Source organism: Nicotiana tomentosiformis, chromosome 11 (assembly GCF_000390325.3).
Source record: "Nicotiana tomentosiformis chromosome 11, ASM39032v3, whole genome shotgun sequence".
NCBI classification, from domain to species: domain Eukaryota; kingdom Viridiplantae; phylum Streptophyta; class Magnoliopsida; order Solanales; family Solanaceae; genus Nicotiana; species Nicotiana tomentosiformis.
In genome coordinates, this window is record NC_090822.1 from 119664964 (window position 1) to 119683665 (window position 18702).

The window sequence follows — 18702 nt, forward strand, 5'->3', positions numbered from 1 at the left end:
GGGTGATGCCGTGTATATTATGAGAGTAAAAGCACGAAGTGTGATGCCGTGTCGTTCTATTTATTTATTTGGTGAGGTTGAGAGTAAAAGCACGAAGGGTGATGATGTGCCGTTCTATTTATTTATTTGGTGAGGTTGAGAGTAAAAGCACGAAGGGTGATGACGTGTTGTTCTATTTATTTATTTGGTGAGGTTGAGAGTAAAAGCACGAAGGGTGATGCAGTGTTGTTCTATTTATTTATTTGGTGAGGTTGAGAGTAAAAGCACGAAGGGTGATACCACGCAGTTTTCCTTTGCTTTTTTATTTGCTCAATTTGTTTAAGGATTTTCGGTTTAATTCTGTCTTTCCATTATTCTCACTCTTTATATAGTATTCCCCCATTGTATGTCCCCTTCCCATTATTTCTATATTATTTCTTTATTCACTGTTGTTGCCACTAGCTTGATTATACTGTTCAAGTTATATGTGGGTGTCTTGTCCTAGCCTCGTCACTACTTCGCCGAGGTTAGGTTCGACACTTACCAATACATGGGGTCGGTGTACTGATGATGCACTCTACACTTTCTGTGCAGATTTTGGTACCGGCTCAGGTTGATCGAGATTTTGCTATTGGTCCACTATCCGGAGACTCAAGGTAGATCTGTCGGCGTTCATACACCTTGAAGTTCCCGTCTATCTTTTATGTCCTATTTTTTTCTTTCATTTAGACAGTTGTATTTCTTTCAGACTATTACTTGTAGTAAATTCTAGAATGCTTGTGAATTGTGACTCTAGATCCAGGTGGTAGTAATTAATACAGTTTTATGATATTCTGCATTGGTTTAATGATTTTTTAACGTCGGCTTGCCTAGCAAGTGAAATATTAGGCACCATCACGGTCCCGTCGGTGGGAAAGTTCGGGTCATGACAGTTGGTATTAGAGCACTAGGTTGCCTAGGTCTCACGATTCACGAGCAAGCTTAGTAGAGTCTGGAGGATCGGTACGATGACGTCTGTGCTTATCTTCCAGAGGCTATGAAGTTTAGGAACAAGTTTCACTTCTATTCTTTTCTCTCGTGCGATTTTTCTTTCTCAATGCTGATTGAACTCTTCTTCTCTTATTCTCTCGCAGATGGTGAGAATACGCATCACTTCATCAGCTGAGCAGTAACCATAGCCTCCAGTGGCAGCTCCTACGTAGGGCAGAGGTCGAGGCCGAGGCCGGGGCAGGGCTCAGCTTAGAGCCCGAGAAGTAACCCTAGCAGTGGAGCCTCAGATAGAGCTTGACGAAGAGGTTCCAACCAGACTGTTCCTACCGAACCGGCTCAAGTTCCGGAGGGGTTCATTGTTACCCCAGTACTTCAGAACGCTTTGGTCCGTTTAGTGGGCCTTATGGAGAGTGTGGCCCAGACTGGCACATTTCCCATGGCACCAGCAATCTCTCAGGCTGGATGAGGAGCCCATACTCCTACCACTCCCTCTCCAGAGCAGATAGATCCCCAGTATCAAGCTCCAGCAGCTTAGCCAGTCGAATTAGTTCAGCCGGTTATTGCGGCACAGGTTGGAGATGGGACAGTTATGTCTTATGAGGCTTTATGCAGATTGGATAGGTTTATCAAGCTCTTTCCTGTTCACTTCAGTGGTGCTCCTTCAAAGGATACCAAGGAGTATCTTGACAGTTGTCACGAGGTTCTACAGAACATGGGTAAAGTGGGGTCGATTTTGCTGCATTTCAGATGACTGGTTCTTCCAAAAAATGGTGGAGAGATTACTTGTTGACAAGACCAGCTGGGTTGCCTGCTCTTACTTGGGACCAGTTCTCTCAGCTCTTCATAGATAAGTTTTTGCCTATCACATTGAGGGAGGAGCGTCGCTGTCAGTTTGAGAGTCTCCAGCAGGGCAGTATGATTGTTACTCAGTATGAGACCCGTTTTATGGATTTGTTCCGTCATGCTATTCTTCTGATTCCCACCGAGAGAGAGAGGGTGAGGAGGTTTATTGATGGACTTGCTCAACCTATCAGATTGCAGATGGCTAAGGAGACCAGGAGTGAGATTTCTTTTCAAGCGGCTGCTAATGTTGCCAGACAAGTCGAAATGGTTCTTTCTCAGGGAGGTCAGGGGTTTGACAAGAGACCTCGTCATTCTGGTGAGTTCAGTGGTGCCTCATCTAGAGGCAAGAGTACTTTTGGTAGAGGCTATCTTCCCATGCCGTTCTATTCAGCGCTTCAGGCATTCCACGGTGCCTCAGGTGGTCGTGGCCCTCAGATGCATTATTTCGACCAGCTAGCATGCAGTGCACCACCAGCTCCTATTAGTGCACCTCCACTCCAGAGTTATTAGGGTGGTTATTCAGGTCGTCAAGGTCTACAGTCACAGCAGCCGAAGTTATGTTATATTTGTGGGGATCCGAGGCATATTGCTAGATTTTGCCCTCGGGCAACGGTCAGCTCACAACATCAGAGTTCGCGTGCCATGGTTCTAACACCAGTTGTTGCACCACCTGCTCAGCCAGCCAGAAGCAGGGGTCAGGCAGCCATAGGCAGAGGCCAGACTGTTAGAGGTGGAGGTCAGACTGTTAGAGGTGGAGACCAGCCAGTTAGAGGCCGTCCGAGGGACGTAGTTCAGGGTGGTGGGGCCCAGCCCCGATGTTATGCTTTCCTAGCCAGGCCTGAGGCTGAGTCATCTGACGTTGTTATCATAGGTATTGTTTCAGTTTGCAGTAGAGATGCTTCAATTCTATTTGATCCGAGATCTACTTACTCATATGTGTCATCCTATTTTGCTTCCAATTTGGTTGTGCTTCGTGATTCTTTGAGTGCTCCTGTGTATGTGTCCACACTGGTGGGAGATGCTATTGTTGTAGATCGTGTTTATCATTCGTGTGTGGTCACCATTGGGAGTCTTGAGACTCATGTAGATCTTCTACTTCTCGACATAGTTGACTTTGATGTCATGCTGGGTAGGGATTGGCTGTCACATTATCATGCTATATTAGATTGTCATGCCAAGATGGTGACCTTAGCCTTGCAGGGGTTGCCTCGATTAGAGTGGAAAGGTAATCTTGGCCATTCTGCCATTAGGGTTATCTCTTATGTGATGGCTCGACATATGGTCAAGAAGGGGTGTCTAGCTTATTTGGCTTATGTCCGCGGTTCTAGTGCGGAGGTTCCTTCCATGGATTCAGTGCTGGTTCTTCGTGATTTTCCAGAGGTGTTTCCTCCATACCTACCGGGGATGCCACCTGACAGGGATATAGATTTCTGCATTGATTTGGCTCCGGGCACTCAGCCCATTTCCATTCCGCCATACCGCATGGCCCCGCCAGAGTTGAAAGAATTGAAGGAGCAGTTGCAATATTTGCTTGATAATGGTTTCATTAGACCTAGTGTCTTGCCCTGGGGTGCACCTATGTTGTTTGTGAAGAAGAAAGATGGATCGATGAGGATGTGTATAGATTATCGGCAGTTGAACAAAGTCACTATCAAAAACAAGTATCCATTGCCGAGGATTGATGATTTATTTGATCAGCTTCAGGATACCAAGGTGTTTTCGAAGATTGATTTGAGATCTGGCTACCATCAGTTGAAGATTAGGGCATCCGATGTTCCTAAGACAACTTTTCATACTTGGTATGGGCATTATGAGTTTCTAGTGATGTCCTTTGGGCTAACAAATACCCCAAGCAGCATTCATGGATTTGATGAACCGGGTGTTCAATCCCTACTTGGATTCCTTTGTGGTTGTGTTTATTGATGATATCTTGATCTACTCCCACAGTCGAGAGGAGCATGAGTAGCACCTTCGGATCATTCTTTAGACTCTGAAAGACAGTCAGTTACATGATAAGTTCTCAAAATGTGAGTTTTGGTTGAGTTCAGTTGCTTTCTTGGGTCACGTTGTATCAGCAGAGGGTATTCAGGTGGATCCTAAGAAGATTGAGGAGGTTCAGAACAAGCCTAGACCCACATTAGCTACAGAGATCCGTAGTTTCCTGGGTTTGGCGGGATATTACTGTCAATTTGTGGAGGGGTTTTCATCTATAGCATCCCCGTTGACCAGATTGACCCATAAGGGTGCCCCGTTCAGGTGGTCAGACGAGTGTGAAGCGAACTTTCAGAAGCTCAAGACGGATTTGACTACGGCACCGATATTGGTGTTACCCACAAGTTCAGGATCTTATACAGTATATTGTGATGCATCTCGTATTGGTCTGGGTACGGTGTTGATGCAGGGTGTCAAGGTTATTGCATATGCTTCGTGGCAGCTGAAGGTTCACGAGAAGAATTACCATGTTCATGATCTAGAGCTGGCAGCCATTGTTCACGCATTGAAGAATTGGAGGTACTATCTTTACGGCGTGCCATGTGAGGTATTCACTGATCATCGGAGCTTGCAGTATTTGTTCAAGCATAAGGAACTCAATTTGAGGCAGATGAGGTGGCTGGAGGTATTAAAAGACTATAATATCACTATATTGTACCATCCGGGAAAGGCCAATGTGGTGGGCGATACTTTGAGTAGAAGGTCGGTCAGTATGGGTAGCCTTGCATATATTCCACTTGGTGAGAGACCGCTTGCATTGGATGTTCAGGCCTTGGCCAACTAGTTCGTGAGGTTAGATGTTTCTTAGCCCAGCCGTGTTCTAGCTTGTACAGTTGCTCGGTCTTCTTTGTTTGAACGCATCATAGATCGGCATGATGATGACCCTCATTTACTTGTCCTTAGAGACATAGTGCGGCACGGTGGTGCCAAGCAGGTTACTGTTGGAGATGACGGAGTTTTCAGGATTGCAGGGTCGTATTTGTGTGCCTAATGTGAACGGGCTTCGTGAGTTGATCCTTGAAGAGGCTCACAGTTCTCGGTATTCTATTCACCCGGGCGCTATAAATATGTACCAGGACTTGCGGCAGCATTATTGGTGGAGGAGGATGAAGAAAGATATAGTTGCGTACGTGGCTCGATGCTTGAATTGTCAGTAGGTAAAATATGAGCATTAGAGACCCGGTGGTTTGCTTCGGCAGGTGGAGATTCCTGAGTGGAAGTGGGAGCGTATCACTATGGACTTTTTTGTTGGACTCCCACAGACTCAAAGGAAGTTCGACGTCGTTTGGGTCATTGTGGACAGGTAGACTAAGTCAGCGCATTTCATTCCTGTGGCAGTTACCTATTCCTCGGAGCGGTTGGCAGAGATTTACATCCGTGAGATTGTCTGTCTTCACGGTGTGCCCGTGTTTATTATTTCCGATCGAGGTACGCAGTTTACCTCGCACTTTTGGAGGGCAGTTCAGCGTGAGTTGGGTACGCGGGTTGAGTTGGGCACAGAATTTCATCCTCAGACGGACGGGCAATCCGAGCGTACTATTCAGATCTTGGAGGATATGCTCTGCGCTTGTGTTATAGACTTCGGAGGATCGTGGGATCAGTTCTTTCCCCTTGTAGAGTTCGCCTACAACAACAGCTACCAGTCGAGCATTCAGATGGCTCCCTATGAGGCATTATATGGTAGGCGGTACCGGTCGCCAGTTGGGTGGTTCGAGTCAGGAGAGGCTCGGTTATTAGGCACAGACTTAGTACATGATGCCTTGGATAAGGTCAAAATTATTCAGGATCGACTTCGCACAGCTCAGTCCAGGCAGAAGAGTTATGCCGATCGTAGAATTTGTGATGTTGCATTCATGGTTGGAGAGAGAGTGTTACTTCAGGTATCATCCATGAAGGGTGTAATGAGGTTCGAGAAGAAGGGCAAGTTGAGCCATAGGTATATGGGACCTTTTGAGATTCTGGAGAGAGTGGGAGAGGTGGCTTACAGGCTTGGGTTGCCACCTAGTTTAGCAGTTGTTCATCCGGTATTCCATGTGTCCATGCTTTGAAAGTATCACGATGATCCGTCCCATGTGTTAGATTGAAGCTCTGTCCAGTTGGACAAGGATTTGACTTACGAGGAGGAGCCGGTGGCAATTCTAGCCCTGCAAGTTCGCCAGTTGAGATCAAAGAGTTACCCTTCAGTTCGAGTGCAGTGGAGAGGTCAGCCTATTGAGGCAGCTACTTGGGAGTCTGAGTCCGATATGCGGAGTAGATATCCCCACCTTTTCACCAACCGAGGTACTTTTCTATGTCCGTTCGAGGACGAACGGTTATTTTAGAGGTGGAGAATGTGATGACCAAAAAGGTCATCTTATGTTTTAGAACTCGAATCAGCGCTCTTAAGCCTTAAAAATCTCATTTTTACCCTCCTCGATTTGTGTGCGCATTCAGTCGAACTTCATCGCGAACACGAACGATGGCCCGCAAACGCAAAGGCTAGGGGGTAGCCTATGCGAACGCGAACACTGTCTCGCAAGCGCGAAGTCTTGGTAGCCTATACTCTTCGCGAACGTGACAGTGCTCTCGCGAACGCGATGAACACTATCGCCCAGCACTTTATAGAATCCAAACATGGGATTTAGCCAAAATTTCTTTTTTCTCAAAAACCAAACGGTGAGAGGCGATTTTCAAGAATCATCTTCTTCCCCAAAGTATTGATAAGTGATTCTAAACCATTTTCTTTCAATTACCCATTACATTTCATGAATGTTCAACCTAAAATCTAGAGTTATCATGGTAGAATTAGGGGTTAGGGTAGAAACTAGGGATTTCGGGAATTTGAGGATTTAGACCTCAATTTGAGGTCGAATTCCAAAACCAATTATATATTCGGGCTCGGGGGTAAATGGGTAAATGGATTTTTGTCTGAACCTTGGGTTTTGACCAAGCGGGCCCGGGGTCAATTTTTTAGTTTTGGAGGAAAATTTGGGGAATTTAATTTATGTAATATAATTGATTCCTTTAGAAATATTTAATATTATTGGGTAATGTTTGAATTGATATGAGTGGTTTGGAGCTGAATTCTAGAGGAAAAGCTGTGATTAAGAATTAAGTGGCCTTCGAAGCGAGGTAAGTGTCGTGTCTAACTTTAGCTTGAGGGAATAGGTATTATGTGTTCATTTGCTACGTGTTTGGTTGTTAAATACGATGTATAGGTGAGGTAACGAGTATCTATGCATCGTTGTCGAGTCATAGCATGCGAGTGAAATTCTATTCTTGTCTATTTTGTAGCCTTAAATTCTACTATCCATGCTTAGCGGGTTATTTGAAATGTTGGGTGACTTATATCTGGTTTCACTGATATTTGGTAACTTTCGAATATTGATTCAAGGTTGAGGTTATATTGTGCTATTGATTATGGGTAAAATACTGGTTTCTTTATGATACTCCTATCTACCCGTTGTTATTGATTCTGTGATTTATGAGGAGGAGTGTAAAACACGAAGGGTGATGTCGTGCATGCATTATTTATATTGTGAGGAAGAGTGTAAAAGAACGAAGGGTGATGCCGTGTATATTATGAGAGTAAAAGAACGAAGGGTGATGTCGTGCCATTCTATTTATTTATTTGGTGAGGTTGAGAGTAAAAGTACGAAGGGTGATGTCGTGTCGTGTCGTCTATTTATTTATTTGGTGAGGTTGAGAGTAAAAGAACGAAGGGTGATGTCGTGCCGTTCTATTTATTTATTTGGTGAGGTTAAGACTAAAATCACGAAGGGTGATGCCGTGCCGTTCTATTTATTTATTTGGTGAGGTTGAGAGTAAAAGCAGGAAGGGTAATGCCGTGCAGTTTTCCTTTGCTATTTTATTTGCTCAATTCGTTTAAGGATTTTCGGTTTAATTCTGTCTTTCCATTATTCTCACTCTTTATATTGTATTCCCCCATTGTATGTCCTCTTCCCATTATTTCTACATTATTTCTTTATTCACTGTTGTTGCCACTAGCATGATTATACTGTTCAGGTTATATGTGGGTGTCTTGTCCTAGCCTCGTCACTACTTCGCCGAGGTTATTATCGATATTTACCAGTATATGGGATCGGTTGTACTGATGCTGCACTCTATACTTTCTGTGCAGATTTAAGTACCGGCTCAGGTTGATCGATATTTTGCTATTGGTCCATTGTCTGGAGACTCAAGGTAGATCTGTCGGCGTTCACAAACCTTGAAGTCCCCGTCTAACTTTTATGTCATACTGTTTTTTTTTATTCAGACAATTGTATTTCTTTCAGACTATTACTTGTAGTAAATTCTAGAATGCTCGTGAATTGTGACTCCAGATCCGGGTGGTAGTAATTAATACAGTTTTATTATATTTTGCACTTATTATATTTCATCTTAGTTAATTATTGTTAATTACTGAATGAGAATAAGGAATTAGTTTAATGATTCTCTAACGTCGGCTCCTATCGAGTGAAATGTTAGGTGCCATCACAGTCCCGTCGGTGGAAAATTTCGGGCCATGACAGGAACGGTATTCCGAGAGATCCCCCTATACTGCATATTTACTTTGGGACTACGGAACGGTATTCTGGGAGATACCCCTGTCTTTCATATTTACTTTGGGACTACGGAACGGTCTTCCGGGAGATCCCCCTACACATTTACGTTTGGGACTACGAGACGGTATCTCGGGAGATCCCCTGTTGTATTTCTGTGTATTAAGCTGTTACCTTCTATGAATTCTTTCTAGTTAAACTTCAGTCTTTATTTTACTGCGATATTTCATTCTTGCCTTGCTTTATTATCCTATTCCAGTAGGGCCTGGATCTGACCTCGTCACTACTCTACCGAGGTTAAGCTTGGTACTTACTGGGTATCGATTATGGTGTACTCATGCTACTCTTCTACACATATTTTTCGTATGCAGATCCGGGTGCTCCTTATCAGCCGCACTATCAGTGATATGGGACAGCTTTGGAGATTTCAAGGTATATCTGTCGCGTCCGCAGACCTCGGAGTCCCCTTCTACTCTTCCCCATGTCCATTATCTTCTATATTTTCTTTTGATAGACTCTTATGTATATAGACACTAGATTTTTCTCCTGTAGTTTGTGATTCACGATGTTCCATATTTTGGGATTGTTGTGTATTTTTGAATAGTTGGTTAAATTTATATTTTTATTTCATTATTCCGCAGAATGCTAGGCTTACCTAGTTGTAGAGACTAGGTGCCGTCACGACGTCACACAGAGGGAAATTGGGTCCTGGCAATAATGTACCTCTTTGTATAAAAAATGTATAACATTGTATAAAAGTGTATAAGCATCTCTGAGGGACTTTTTGTACGATTTCACTTGCAATTCTTGTTTAAAACTAGTCCAAATCTCCACCAAATGACTTCAAACTTTGTATACAGCGTACTTAAACTATTGCTAACAAGTTCAAACAATACTCACTCCAAATTTCTCACACAATCATATTCAAAATTTAACAAGATTAGCATTGAAGGAGATGAGATTTTAGATTTCTCTTTTTGTTTTTTTGTAGCTATAATAGGTATGTAAAAACTCGAGGAAAAAGGAGAATAGAAACTCACTGATGTTTCATGCCTGAAGATATAGAGAATAAAAAAATAAAAAAAATCAGATCTAAGTTTATTGATATTTGGCTACACATTTGCAAACTTGTAACTGGACTAAAATACTTCAAGGTCAACTTAGGTGCATTATTCTGTACTTTCGTCTTATTAGCAATTATACTACACATATAAATAATGTGCCATTTCAAAGTCACATATATAGACGATCTTATTTCACTATTTATGTTTTTAACTTGATATAATACTTGCAGATCAATTTTATTGTATTTTTTATAATTTATTCTATTATTTTGACTTCGTATAAACCCAACCTTTTGAGCTTCAAAGCTCCCAAACGCTCCCAACTCCTTCGGCGAACAACGACTCAATTATTGTTCTGATGGAACGAGGGAGGAAGAAGAGGGAGAGAAAATAGGAAAGATTAGAGCATAATACATTAATTTATATACAATTAATAATTATGTAAATGAAAATATAAGTAAGTAATAAAGTGTTATCTTATAAGTAGTATTTAGATCACTTAATTGACCTAAAGGTTAGCTACACATACATACCATCATAAGAACACACGACAATATTATCCGAAAGAAAGTCACTTCATCATCGAGGCTCCAACAAAACCAAGATGAAAAAGTCTCCATAAAATCATAAGCAACATCCTCGTCTTTGCAAGTTTATCTTCCAAATTTATGACTTTATTCAATTTATATTGGTGTATAGCCTCCATGGCAATTACTTTTTCCTTCAATTTGTCTCTTTTGATCTTAACCTCACCCAACAATGATGTTAAATCTTTAATATTAGTCCAATCACTTTGCGGGAAGATTTCATCTTCCCATTCCCAAAAGTCACATGAACTAGGCCGTCAAACGTAATTCAAAAAGATCAATTAGTTGATCATTATAAAACTTCACTTGTAGATTAAAAATTACACTAAACTTCAAAAAAGGGGGGAAATGCTATAATTAAACAATCTTAGGCCTCGGATATTTATAGAATTTTCTTTCGCAGTTATTTTGAGTCGACGAAGTGAAGTGGTTAGCTATAATGCCATAACGACACCTAATAAAAAATGAACAGCTACCTTGCAATACTTACGAACCAAAGATACGAGGAGAATGAAGAAAAAGGGAGATTTATGAAAATTTTCAGTGGAACCTTAATTTCTCAGCAATAGAGGGTCTTTTAGGGGAGAAGAAGAGGTCGTTGGGTTCCGTTAGTTACTTGGGAGTCAAATGGTTCAAGATAATTGGGATTGAGTCGTTATAATTTAGGGTAATTTTAGTAGAAGGCTGAGTTGGCTCCTATGTGGCAAATTATTTTACGGGGTCAGGTGCCACACTGGCCATCCTTTAGGGCTAGGGGCACTTCTAATCACTTTTTTAACGGTATGGTGGGTATTGAATGTAAAGTAAAATGGAGGACAAACGTATACCTTTGGCAATAGTACAGGGACAAATTCGTACTTTTTTCCTAACAACAATTGTGGAGTTTCAAAAAGCGCAAAAAAATTAGCGCAGTCCACATGTACGCGCATGTATTCACATGTATTCGTACCATGTATTCATGAATACAGTAGCAAACAGTACCTAAAATTAGGACAGTCCATCTGCACGCACATGTATTCGTGCAATTTTCATGAATACAACAGCAAACAATGCCTAAAATCAGGGCAGTCCAGCTGTACGCGCATGTATTCACGCTATGTATTCATGAATACAACAGTAAAGAGCGTCTAAAATTAGGGTAGTCCAGATATACGTGCATGTGTTCACATGTATTCGCGTTGTTGTATTCATGAATACAGCAGCAAAAAGCACCTAAAGTCAGGGCAGTCCATCTGTACATGCATGTATTCACATGTATTCGCGCCATGTATTCATGAATAAAGTAACAACAATCACTTTAAAAATAGGTATGTCCAGATGTCTAATAACGGTAAAATTTCCTTTATGAGAAATTTTCAGAAACCATTATTGTTTAGTGGCTATTTATGACGATCCGACCGGTCATTTTGAGTGTATTAGTCCCGACCCCCTGTTTACTGCTTTCCCTGTATCTTTTTCTGCTTATGTGACTTGTCGGGAGGTTGTTGTTGTGATTTCAGAGTGAATTGGGACACTTAGTCCCTAAACAGAAGCTTAAGTCTTTGGATTTTGATCGTAGTTGGAACTGTGTGAAGGCGACTCCGGAATAGAGTTTTGTTGGTTCTGTTAGTTCCGTTGGGTGAATTTTTGGACTTAGGGGCGTGTCCGATTTGTGCTTTGGAGGTCTATAACTGATTTAGGCTTGAAATGGCGAAAGTCGAATTTTTGGAGATTTCGACCGGAAGTGGACTTTTCGATACCGGGGTCGGATTCTGATTCTGGAAGTTGGAGTAGGCCCGTAATGTTGAATATGACTTGTGTGCAAAATTTGAGGTCAATCGGACGTAGTTTGATAGGTTTCAGCATCGGTTGTAGAAATTTGAAGTTTCAAGTTCATTAAGTTTAGATTGGAGGGTGATTCGTATTTTTTGCGTTGTTTGATATGATTTGAGGGCTCTACTAAGTTTGTATGGTATTTTATGACTGGTTGGTATATTTGGTTGAGGTCCTGGGGGCCTCGGGTGAGTTTCAGATGCCTAACGGATCATTTTGGACTTGTGAAAGATAGCAGATTTTCTGGTTTTCCCAGTTGTTGGTTTCCTTCTTCGCGTTTGTAAGAGTATTTGGATAATTTTGGTATGAGTGAAATGTTGAGTGAATGGGTATTCATATTTTGTGACATTTATCTGATTCCGATACGTGGGCCCAAGGAGGCTTTTTGGGATGATTTTCTAATTTCTTATTTTAGCTTTGATTTTATTAATTAGATTAATTTCTTATAGTTGTATTTATGGTATGTAATTGATTTTGGCTAGATTTGGGGCATTCAGAGTCAGATATTCGTGGAAAATCCATTGTTACCGATTGGTTGAGCTTGGTTCGAGGTAACTGGCTTCTCTAACCTTGTGTGGGGGAACTCCCCTTAGGATTTGGTATTGTTGTATTTATCGGTTTGAGCCGTGTGTTTACTTTTGAGACTACGAGGCGGTTCCTCGGTAGTTCTCCCTGCATATTTACTTTTGAGACTATGAGGCGGTTCCTCGGGAGTTCTTCCAGCACATTTACCTTTGAGACTACGAGGCGGTACCTCGGGAGTTCTCCCTGCATATTTACTTTTGAGACTATGAGGCGGTACCTCGGGAGTTCTCCCTGCATATTTACTTTTAAGACTACGGGGCGTTACCTTGGGAGTTCTCCCTGAACATTTACTTTTGAGACTATGAGGCGGTACCTAGGGAGTTCTCCTTGTATATTTACTTTTGAGACTACGAGGCGGTACCTCGGTAGATCTCTTTGCTTCTTTACTTCGGGACTACGAGACGGTATCTCGGGAGATCCCCTGTTGCTTACCCATGTGTTGTACTGTTATTTTTGTTGTGTTTTCCTTTAGTTAAATTCCGGTCTCATAATATACTGTTATATACCCCTGCTTTATTATTATATACCAGTGGGCCTGACCTGACCTCATCACTACTCGACCGAGATTAGACTTGGCACTTACTCGGTACCGTTGTGGTGTACTCATGCTACTCTTCTGCACATGTTTTTGTATGTAGATCCAGGTACTTCTTATCAGCCCAGCTATTAGCTGAGAGTGCTTGCTATTGTACGGAGACTTCAAGGTACATCTGCCGTGTCCACAGACCTAGGAGTCCCCCCTCTATTCTCCCCTATGTCAAACACTTCATGTATTCTTTTTATTAGACTCTGGTGTATAGAGATGCTATTTTCCTTTTGTACCTTTTGACTTATGATGTTTCGGGTTTTGGGAAGACTGTGTATTTATAGAGTATTGGTTATTGTACATGCCGAGCGGCATTATTACTAGTTATTTAGTTATCCACTGATGTTGGTTGCCATATTTTACTTTTGTTTTGTTATTTTCTGAAATTTGTTAGGCTTACCTAGTCGTAGAGACTATGTGCCGTCATGACGTTATACGGAGGGAGTTTGGATCGTGACAAGTTGGTATCAGAACTCTAGGTTCATAATTGTCGTGAGTCACAAGACAGTTTATTAGATTCTCGCGGATCGGTACGGAGATGTATGTACTTATCTTCATGAGGCTATGGAACTGTTAGGAAAAATATTACACTTCTTTGATTCCTTGTCGTGCAAAATTGTTGACTTCGAAATTCTACACTTCTATATTATATTCTCTCACAGCTGGTGAGGACACGTACAGGCGGATCTGATGACCAGGCACCCGCGCCCCCTGCTAGAGCTGCGAGAGGCCGGGGCCGGGGTAGAGGCTGAGGACATCCACGCGGTGCAGCCAGAGCACCCGCACGAGCTGCTACAGAAGATCCCCCAGTAGCTCCAACTGGAGGGCAAACACCTGAGATACATGTTGCTGCACCATCCCTTAAGGAGACTCTAGCTCAGTTTCTAAGCATGTTCAGCACCTTAGCTCAGGCTGGATTGATTCCATTTGCTCCTGCCACATCTCATGCCGGAGGAGGAGCTACTTGGGAGCATAGATTCCACTTTCTCCTGCCACATCTCAGACTCCCATCGCCAGTACCCCATAGCAGTGAGTTCAGGTAGACCAGGATCTAGAGATCATACCAGTACAGTCGGTAGCTCCAGTTTAGCCTAAGGTTAGAGCATCAGTTTCTGAGTCGGTGCAGCTCAGACTTGAGAGGTACAAGAAGTACCACCCTCCTACCTTCAATGGATTGGTTTCCGGGGATGCCAAGGGTTTTCTGGAGGAGTGTCACCGTATTCTCCGTACTATGGGTATATCAGAGTCGAGTAGGGTTTCCTTTACTGCATTCCAGCTTAGAGTAGCAGCCTATTAGTGGTGGCGTGCTTATGAGTTGAGTAGTCTGGCTGAGGCAACTTTACTTACATGTACTCAGTTCTTGGACATATTTTTGAGAGAGTATGTCCCTCAGAGCCTCAGGGACGCATGATGCGCAGAGTTTGAACAGTTGCACCAGGGTGCTATGACTGTGTCAGAGAATATAGTTCATTTCAGTGATTTAGCCCGATATGCACTGGCCTTGGTTGCCACAGTTCGAGAGAGGGTTTGTCGGTTTATTAAGGGATTCCACCCTAGTATCAAGATTAGTATGGTCAGGGAGTTGGAGATGGATATTTCTTACCAGCAGGTTGTGAGTATTGCTAGGAGATTGGAGGGCATGCTCGCTCGGGATAGAGAGGAGAGAAAGGCCAAGAGTTCTCGATAGTCTGGCACTTATAGTGGTACTCGTGCCCTAGCTGCAGTTTGCCATGGTAGGGGCTATGGGAGTCGCCATGATCATTCAGCTCTTCTAGGTGTCAGTGGTATTTTGGTCCCTTCTAGGCCCCAGGAGCCTTATTATGTGCCACCAGTGTCTAGTGTGCCTCTTACACGGGGTGCTTTTAGCGGTCAGTCCAGCAGACCTGGCCCGATCCAGTCACAGCAGCCACGCTCTCTGAGAGCTTGTTTTAAGTATGGAGACACTCTCCATATGGTGAGGGATTGCCCCATACTTAGGAGGGGTGCACCTCCACAGACTTCTCAGCCACCGCGTGCTCCACCGGGTCGTCAGGCTATGATTCCAGCATCAACTACTGCCACACCTGCTCAGCCAACTCGAGGTAAAGGTCGGGGAGGACGAGGTCGCCCTAGAGGGGGAGGCCAGGCCAGATATCATGCTCTTCAGGCTCGTACAGAGGCAGTTTCTTCCGACTCTGTCATTACAGGTATTGTTCTAGTCTGTCATAGAGACGCGTCGGTCTTATTTGATCCAGGCTTTACATATTCTTATGTATCCTCTTATTTTGCCTCGTATTTGGGCGTATATCGGGATTCCTTGAGTTCTCCTATTTTTGTGTCTACTTTTGTGGGAGATTCTCTTATTGTGGACCGTGTGTATCAGTCATGTTTGATTTCTCTTAGTTATTTTAAGACCAGAGCCGATTTATTATTACTCAGTATGGTAGACTTTGATCTTATCTTGGGCATGGACTAGTTGTCCCCCCATTATGCTATTTTTGATTTTCACGCTAAGACTGTGACGCTTGCTATGCCAGGTTTACCGCGATTAGAGTGGAGAGGTACCTTAGAGTATACTCCCAGCATAGTTATTTCATTTCTTAAAGCTCAACGAATGGTTGAGAAGGGGTGTGACACGTATCTAGCTTATATGAGAGATGTCAGTATTGATGCCCCTGCACTTGAGTTAGTCCCAGTAGTGAGGGACTTTTCAGATGTGTTTCCAGCTGATCTTCCGGGCATGCCGCCCGACAGAGATATTGATTTTGGCATTGATTTGTTGTCGGGCACTCAAACCATCTTTATTCCTCTGTATCGTATGGCTCCTCCTTAGTTGAAGGAGTTGAAGGAGCAGTTACAGGAGTTGCTTGATAAGGGCTTCATTCGGCCCAGTGTGTCACCTTGGGGTGCTCCTACCTTGTTTGTGAAGAAGAAGAAGGATGGTTCTATGCGTATGTGCATTGATTATCACCAAGTGAACAAAGTTACAGTGAAGAACATGTATTCATTGCCTCGTATTGATGATTTATTTAATCAACTATAGGGTGCCAGGGTATTTTTCAAGATTGATTTATGTTCCGGCTATCATCAGTTGAAGATTCGAGAACCAGATATCCCGAAGACTGCTTTCAGGACTCGGTATGGTCACTACGAGTTTTTTGTGATGTTATTTAGGCTGATCAATGCCCCAGCAGCTTTTATGCACTTGATGCACAGTGTGTTCCGGCCTTATCTTGACTCTTTCATCATTGTGTTTATTGAAGACATTCTGGTGTACTCCCGGACTCGGGAGGATCATGAGCAGTACTTGAGGACTGTGCTTCAGACCTTGAGAGAAAAGAAGTTATATGCAAAATTTTCAAAGTGTGAGTTTTGGCTAGATGCAGTAGCATTCTTGGGTCATGTAGTATCGAGTGATGGGATCAAGGTAGATCCGAAGAAGGTAGAAGCAGTGCAGAGTTGGCCTAGACCATCATCGGCTACGGAGATCTGGAGTTTTCTTGGTTTGGCAGGGTATTACCGTCGTTTTGTAGAGAGATTCTCATCTATTGCATCACCTATGACCAGGCTGACCCATAAGGGTTCTCCGTTTAGGTGGATAGAGGAGTGTGAGGAGAGCTTTCAGAAGCTCAAGACAACTTTGACTACAACCCTAGTATTGGTATTGCCTACAGGTTTGGGGTCTTATACTGTATATTGTGATGCATCGCGGATTGGTTTCGGTGCGGTGTTGATACAGGATGGTAGGGTGATTGCCTACGCGTCCAGACAACTGAAGGTACATGAAAAGAACTATCTTGTCCACGACCTTGAGTTAGCAGCTATTGTTCATGCCTTGAAGATTTGGCGGCACTATTTGTACGGTGTCCCTTGTGAGATCTACACCGATCACCAGAGTTTACAGCATCTGTTCAAACAGAAGGATCTTAACTTGCGTCAGTGGAGGTGGTTGGAGCTGCTTAAGGATTATGACATCACCAATTTGTACCATCCGGGGAAGGCCAATATGGTGGCCGATGCTTTGAGTCGCCGGGCAGAGAGTTTGGGGAGTTTAGCATATTTACCAGCAACAGAGAGGCTATTGGTGTTGGATGTTCAGGCCTTAGCCATCCAGTTTGTGAGATTGGATATTTCTGAGCCGAGTCGAGTATTGGCTTGTGTGGTTTCTCAGTCTTCTCTTTATGATCGTATCAGGGAGCGTCAGTATGATAACCCTCATCTGCTTGTCCTTAGGGACACGGTGATGCTAAGGAGGTCACTATTGGGGATGATGGTGCATTAAGGACGCAGGGCAGGCTTTGTGTGCCAAATGTAGATGGGTTGCGTGAGTTGATTCTCCAGGAGGCTCACAGCTCGCGGTACTCCATTCATCCGGGTGCCGCAAAGATGTACCAGGACTTGAGGCAGCATTACTGGTGGAGGAGGATGAAGAAGGACATAGTGGAGTATGTAGCTCGGTGTCTAAATTGCCAGCAGGTGAAGTCAGAGCATCAGCAGTCAGGTGGGTTGCTTCAGAAGTTAGAGTTTCCAAAGTGGAAATGGGAGAGGATCACTATGGATTTCATTGTTGGGCTTCCACGGACCCAGCGGAAGCTTGATGTAGTTTGGGTGATTATGGATAGGCTGACCAAGTCAGCTCATTTCATTCCTGTGATGACTACCTATTCTTCCGAGCAGCTGGCTCGAATTTATATCCGCGAGATCATCAGGTTTCATGGCGTACTGGTATCTATCATCTCTGACCGGGGTACGCAGTTTACATCATGGTTCTGGAGGGCCGTACAGTATGAGTTAGGTATGCTCGGTGCATGTGTGATAGAGTGGAGAGCACAGCATTTCACCATCAGTCATACGGACAATCCGAGCGCACTATTAAGATATTAGAGGATATGCTTCGTGTGTGTGTGATAGATTTTGGAGGTTCTTGGGATCAGTTCTTGCCACTTGCGGAGTTTTCCTACAACGACAGTTATCAGTCGAGCATCCAGATGGCACCGTATGAGGCTATATATGGTAGGCGGTGTCGGTCTCCAGTGTGTTGTTCGAGTCAGGCGAGGCTAGATTATTGGGTACATACTTGGTTCAGGATGCCCTAGATAAGGTGAATGTGATTTAGGATAGACTTTGCATAGCCCAGTCCAGACAGAAGAGTTATGTGAATTGGAAGGTTCGCGATGTTGCATTCATAGTTGGAGAGCAGGTCTTGCTCCGGTTTTAGCCTATGAAGGGCATTATGAGGTTCCGGAAAAAGGGCAAGCTGAGCCCAAGGTTCATTGGTCCCTTTGAGCTGTTGTGGCGTGTTGTGGAGGTTGCTTATGAGCTTGCCCTACCTCCCAGCCTAGTAGGAGTTCATCCAGTATTCCATATTTCGATGCTCCGGAAGTATCATGGTGATCCGTCTCATGTGCTGGATTTCAGCTCAGTCCAGTTGGACAAGGATATATCTTATGTTGAGGAGCCAGTGGTTATTTTGGACAGGCATGTTCAAAAGTTGAGGTCAAAGAACGTTGTTTCTATGAAGGTTAAATGGAGGGGTCAGCCGATCGAGGAGGCGACTTGGGAGACCGAGCATGATATGCACAACCGCTATCCTCATCTTTTCACCACTACAAGTATGTCTCTATGCTCATTCGAGGACAAACGATTGTTGTAAGAGGGGGAGGATATGACAACTCGGTCGGTCATTTTGAGTGTATTAGCCCCGATGCCCTGTTTACTGCTTTCCCATATCTTTTTCTGCTTAT

At 43.5% G+C, this 18702-nt stretch overlaps 1 protein-coding gene across 1 annotated transcript; it reads left to right on the forward strand.

The window, feature by feature from the left end:
- The first annotated feature begins 14423 nt into the window (after positions 1-14423).
- Positions 14424-17556, forward strand: LOC138902092 (uncharacterized). The gene is made up of 5 exons (XM_070189902.1): positions 14424-14616; positions 14698-15165; positions 16471-16619; positions 17192-17282; positions 17435-17556. The coding sequence occupies exons 1-5, from the start codon at positions 14424-14426 to the stop codon at positions 17554-17556; spliced, it is 1023 nt and encodes a 340-aa protein (XP_070046003.1).
- The last annotated feature ends 1146 nt before the right edge of the window (positions 17557-18702 follow it).

Bases quoted from the DNA above. Each gene is read 5' to 3' on its own strand.
- LOC138902092 (XM_070189902.1), top strand. From the start codon at position 14,424: ATGACTGTGTCAGAGAATATAGTTCATTTCAGTGATTTAGCCCGATAT. The intron at 14,617-14,697 runs GCATGCTCGCTC...CTCGTGCCCTAG, and splicing joins TATTGCTAGGAGATTGGAGG to CTGCAGTTTGCCATGGTAGG. The intron at 17,283-17,434 runs GTGAGTTGATTC...AATTGCCAGCAG, and splicing joins GCCAAATGTAGATGGGTTGC to GTGAAGTCAGAGCATCAGCA.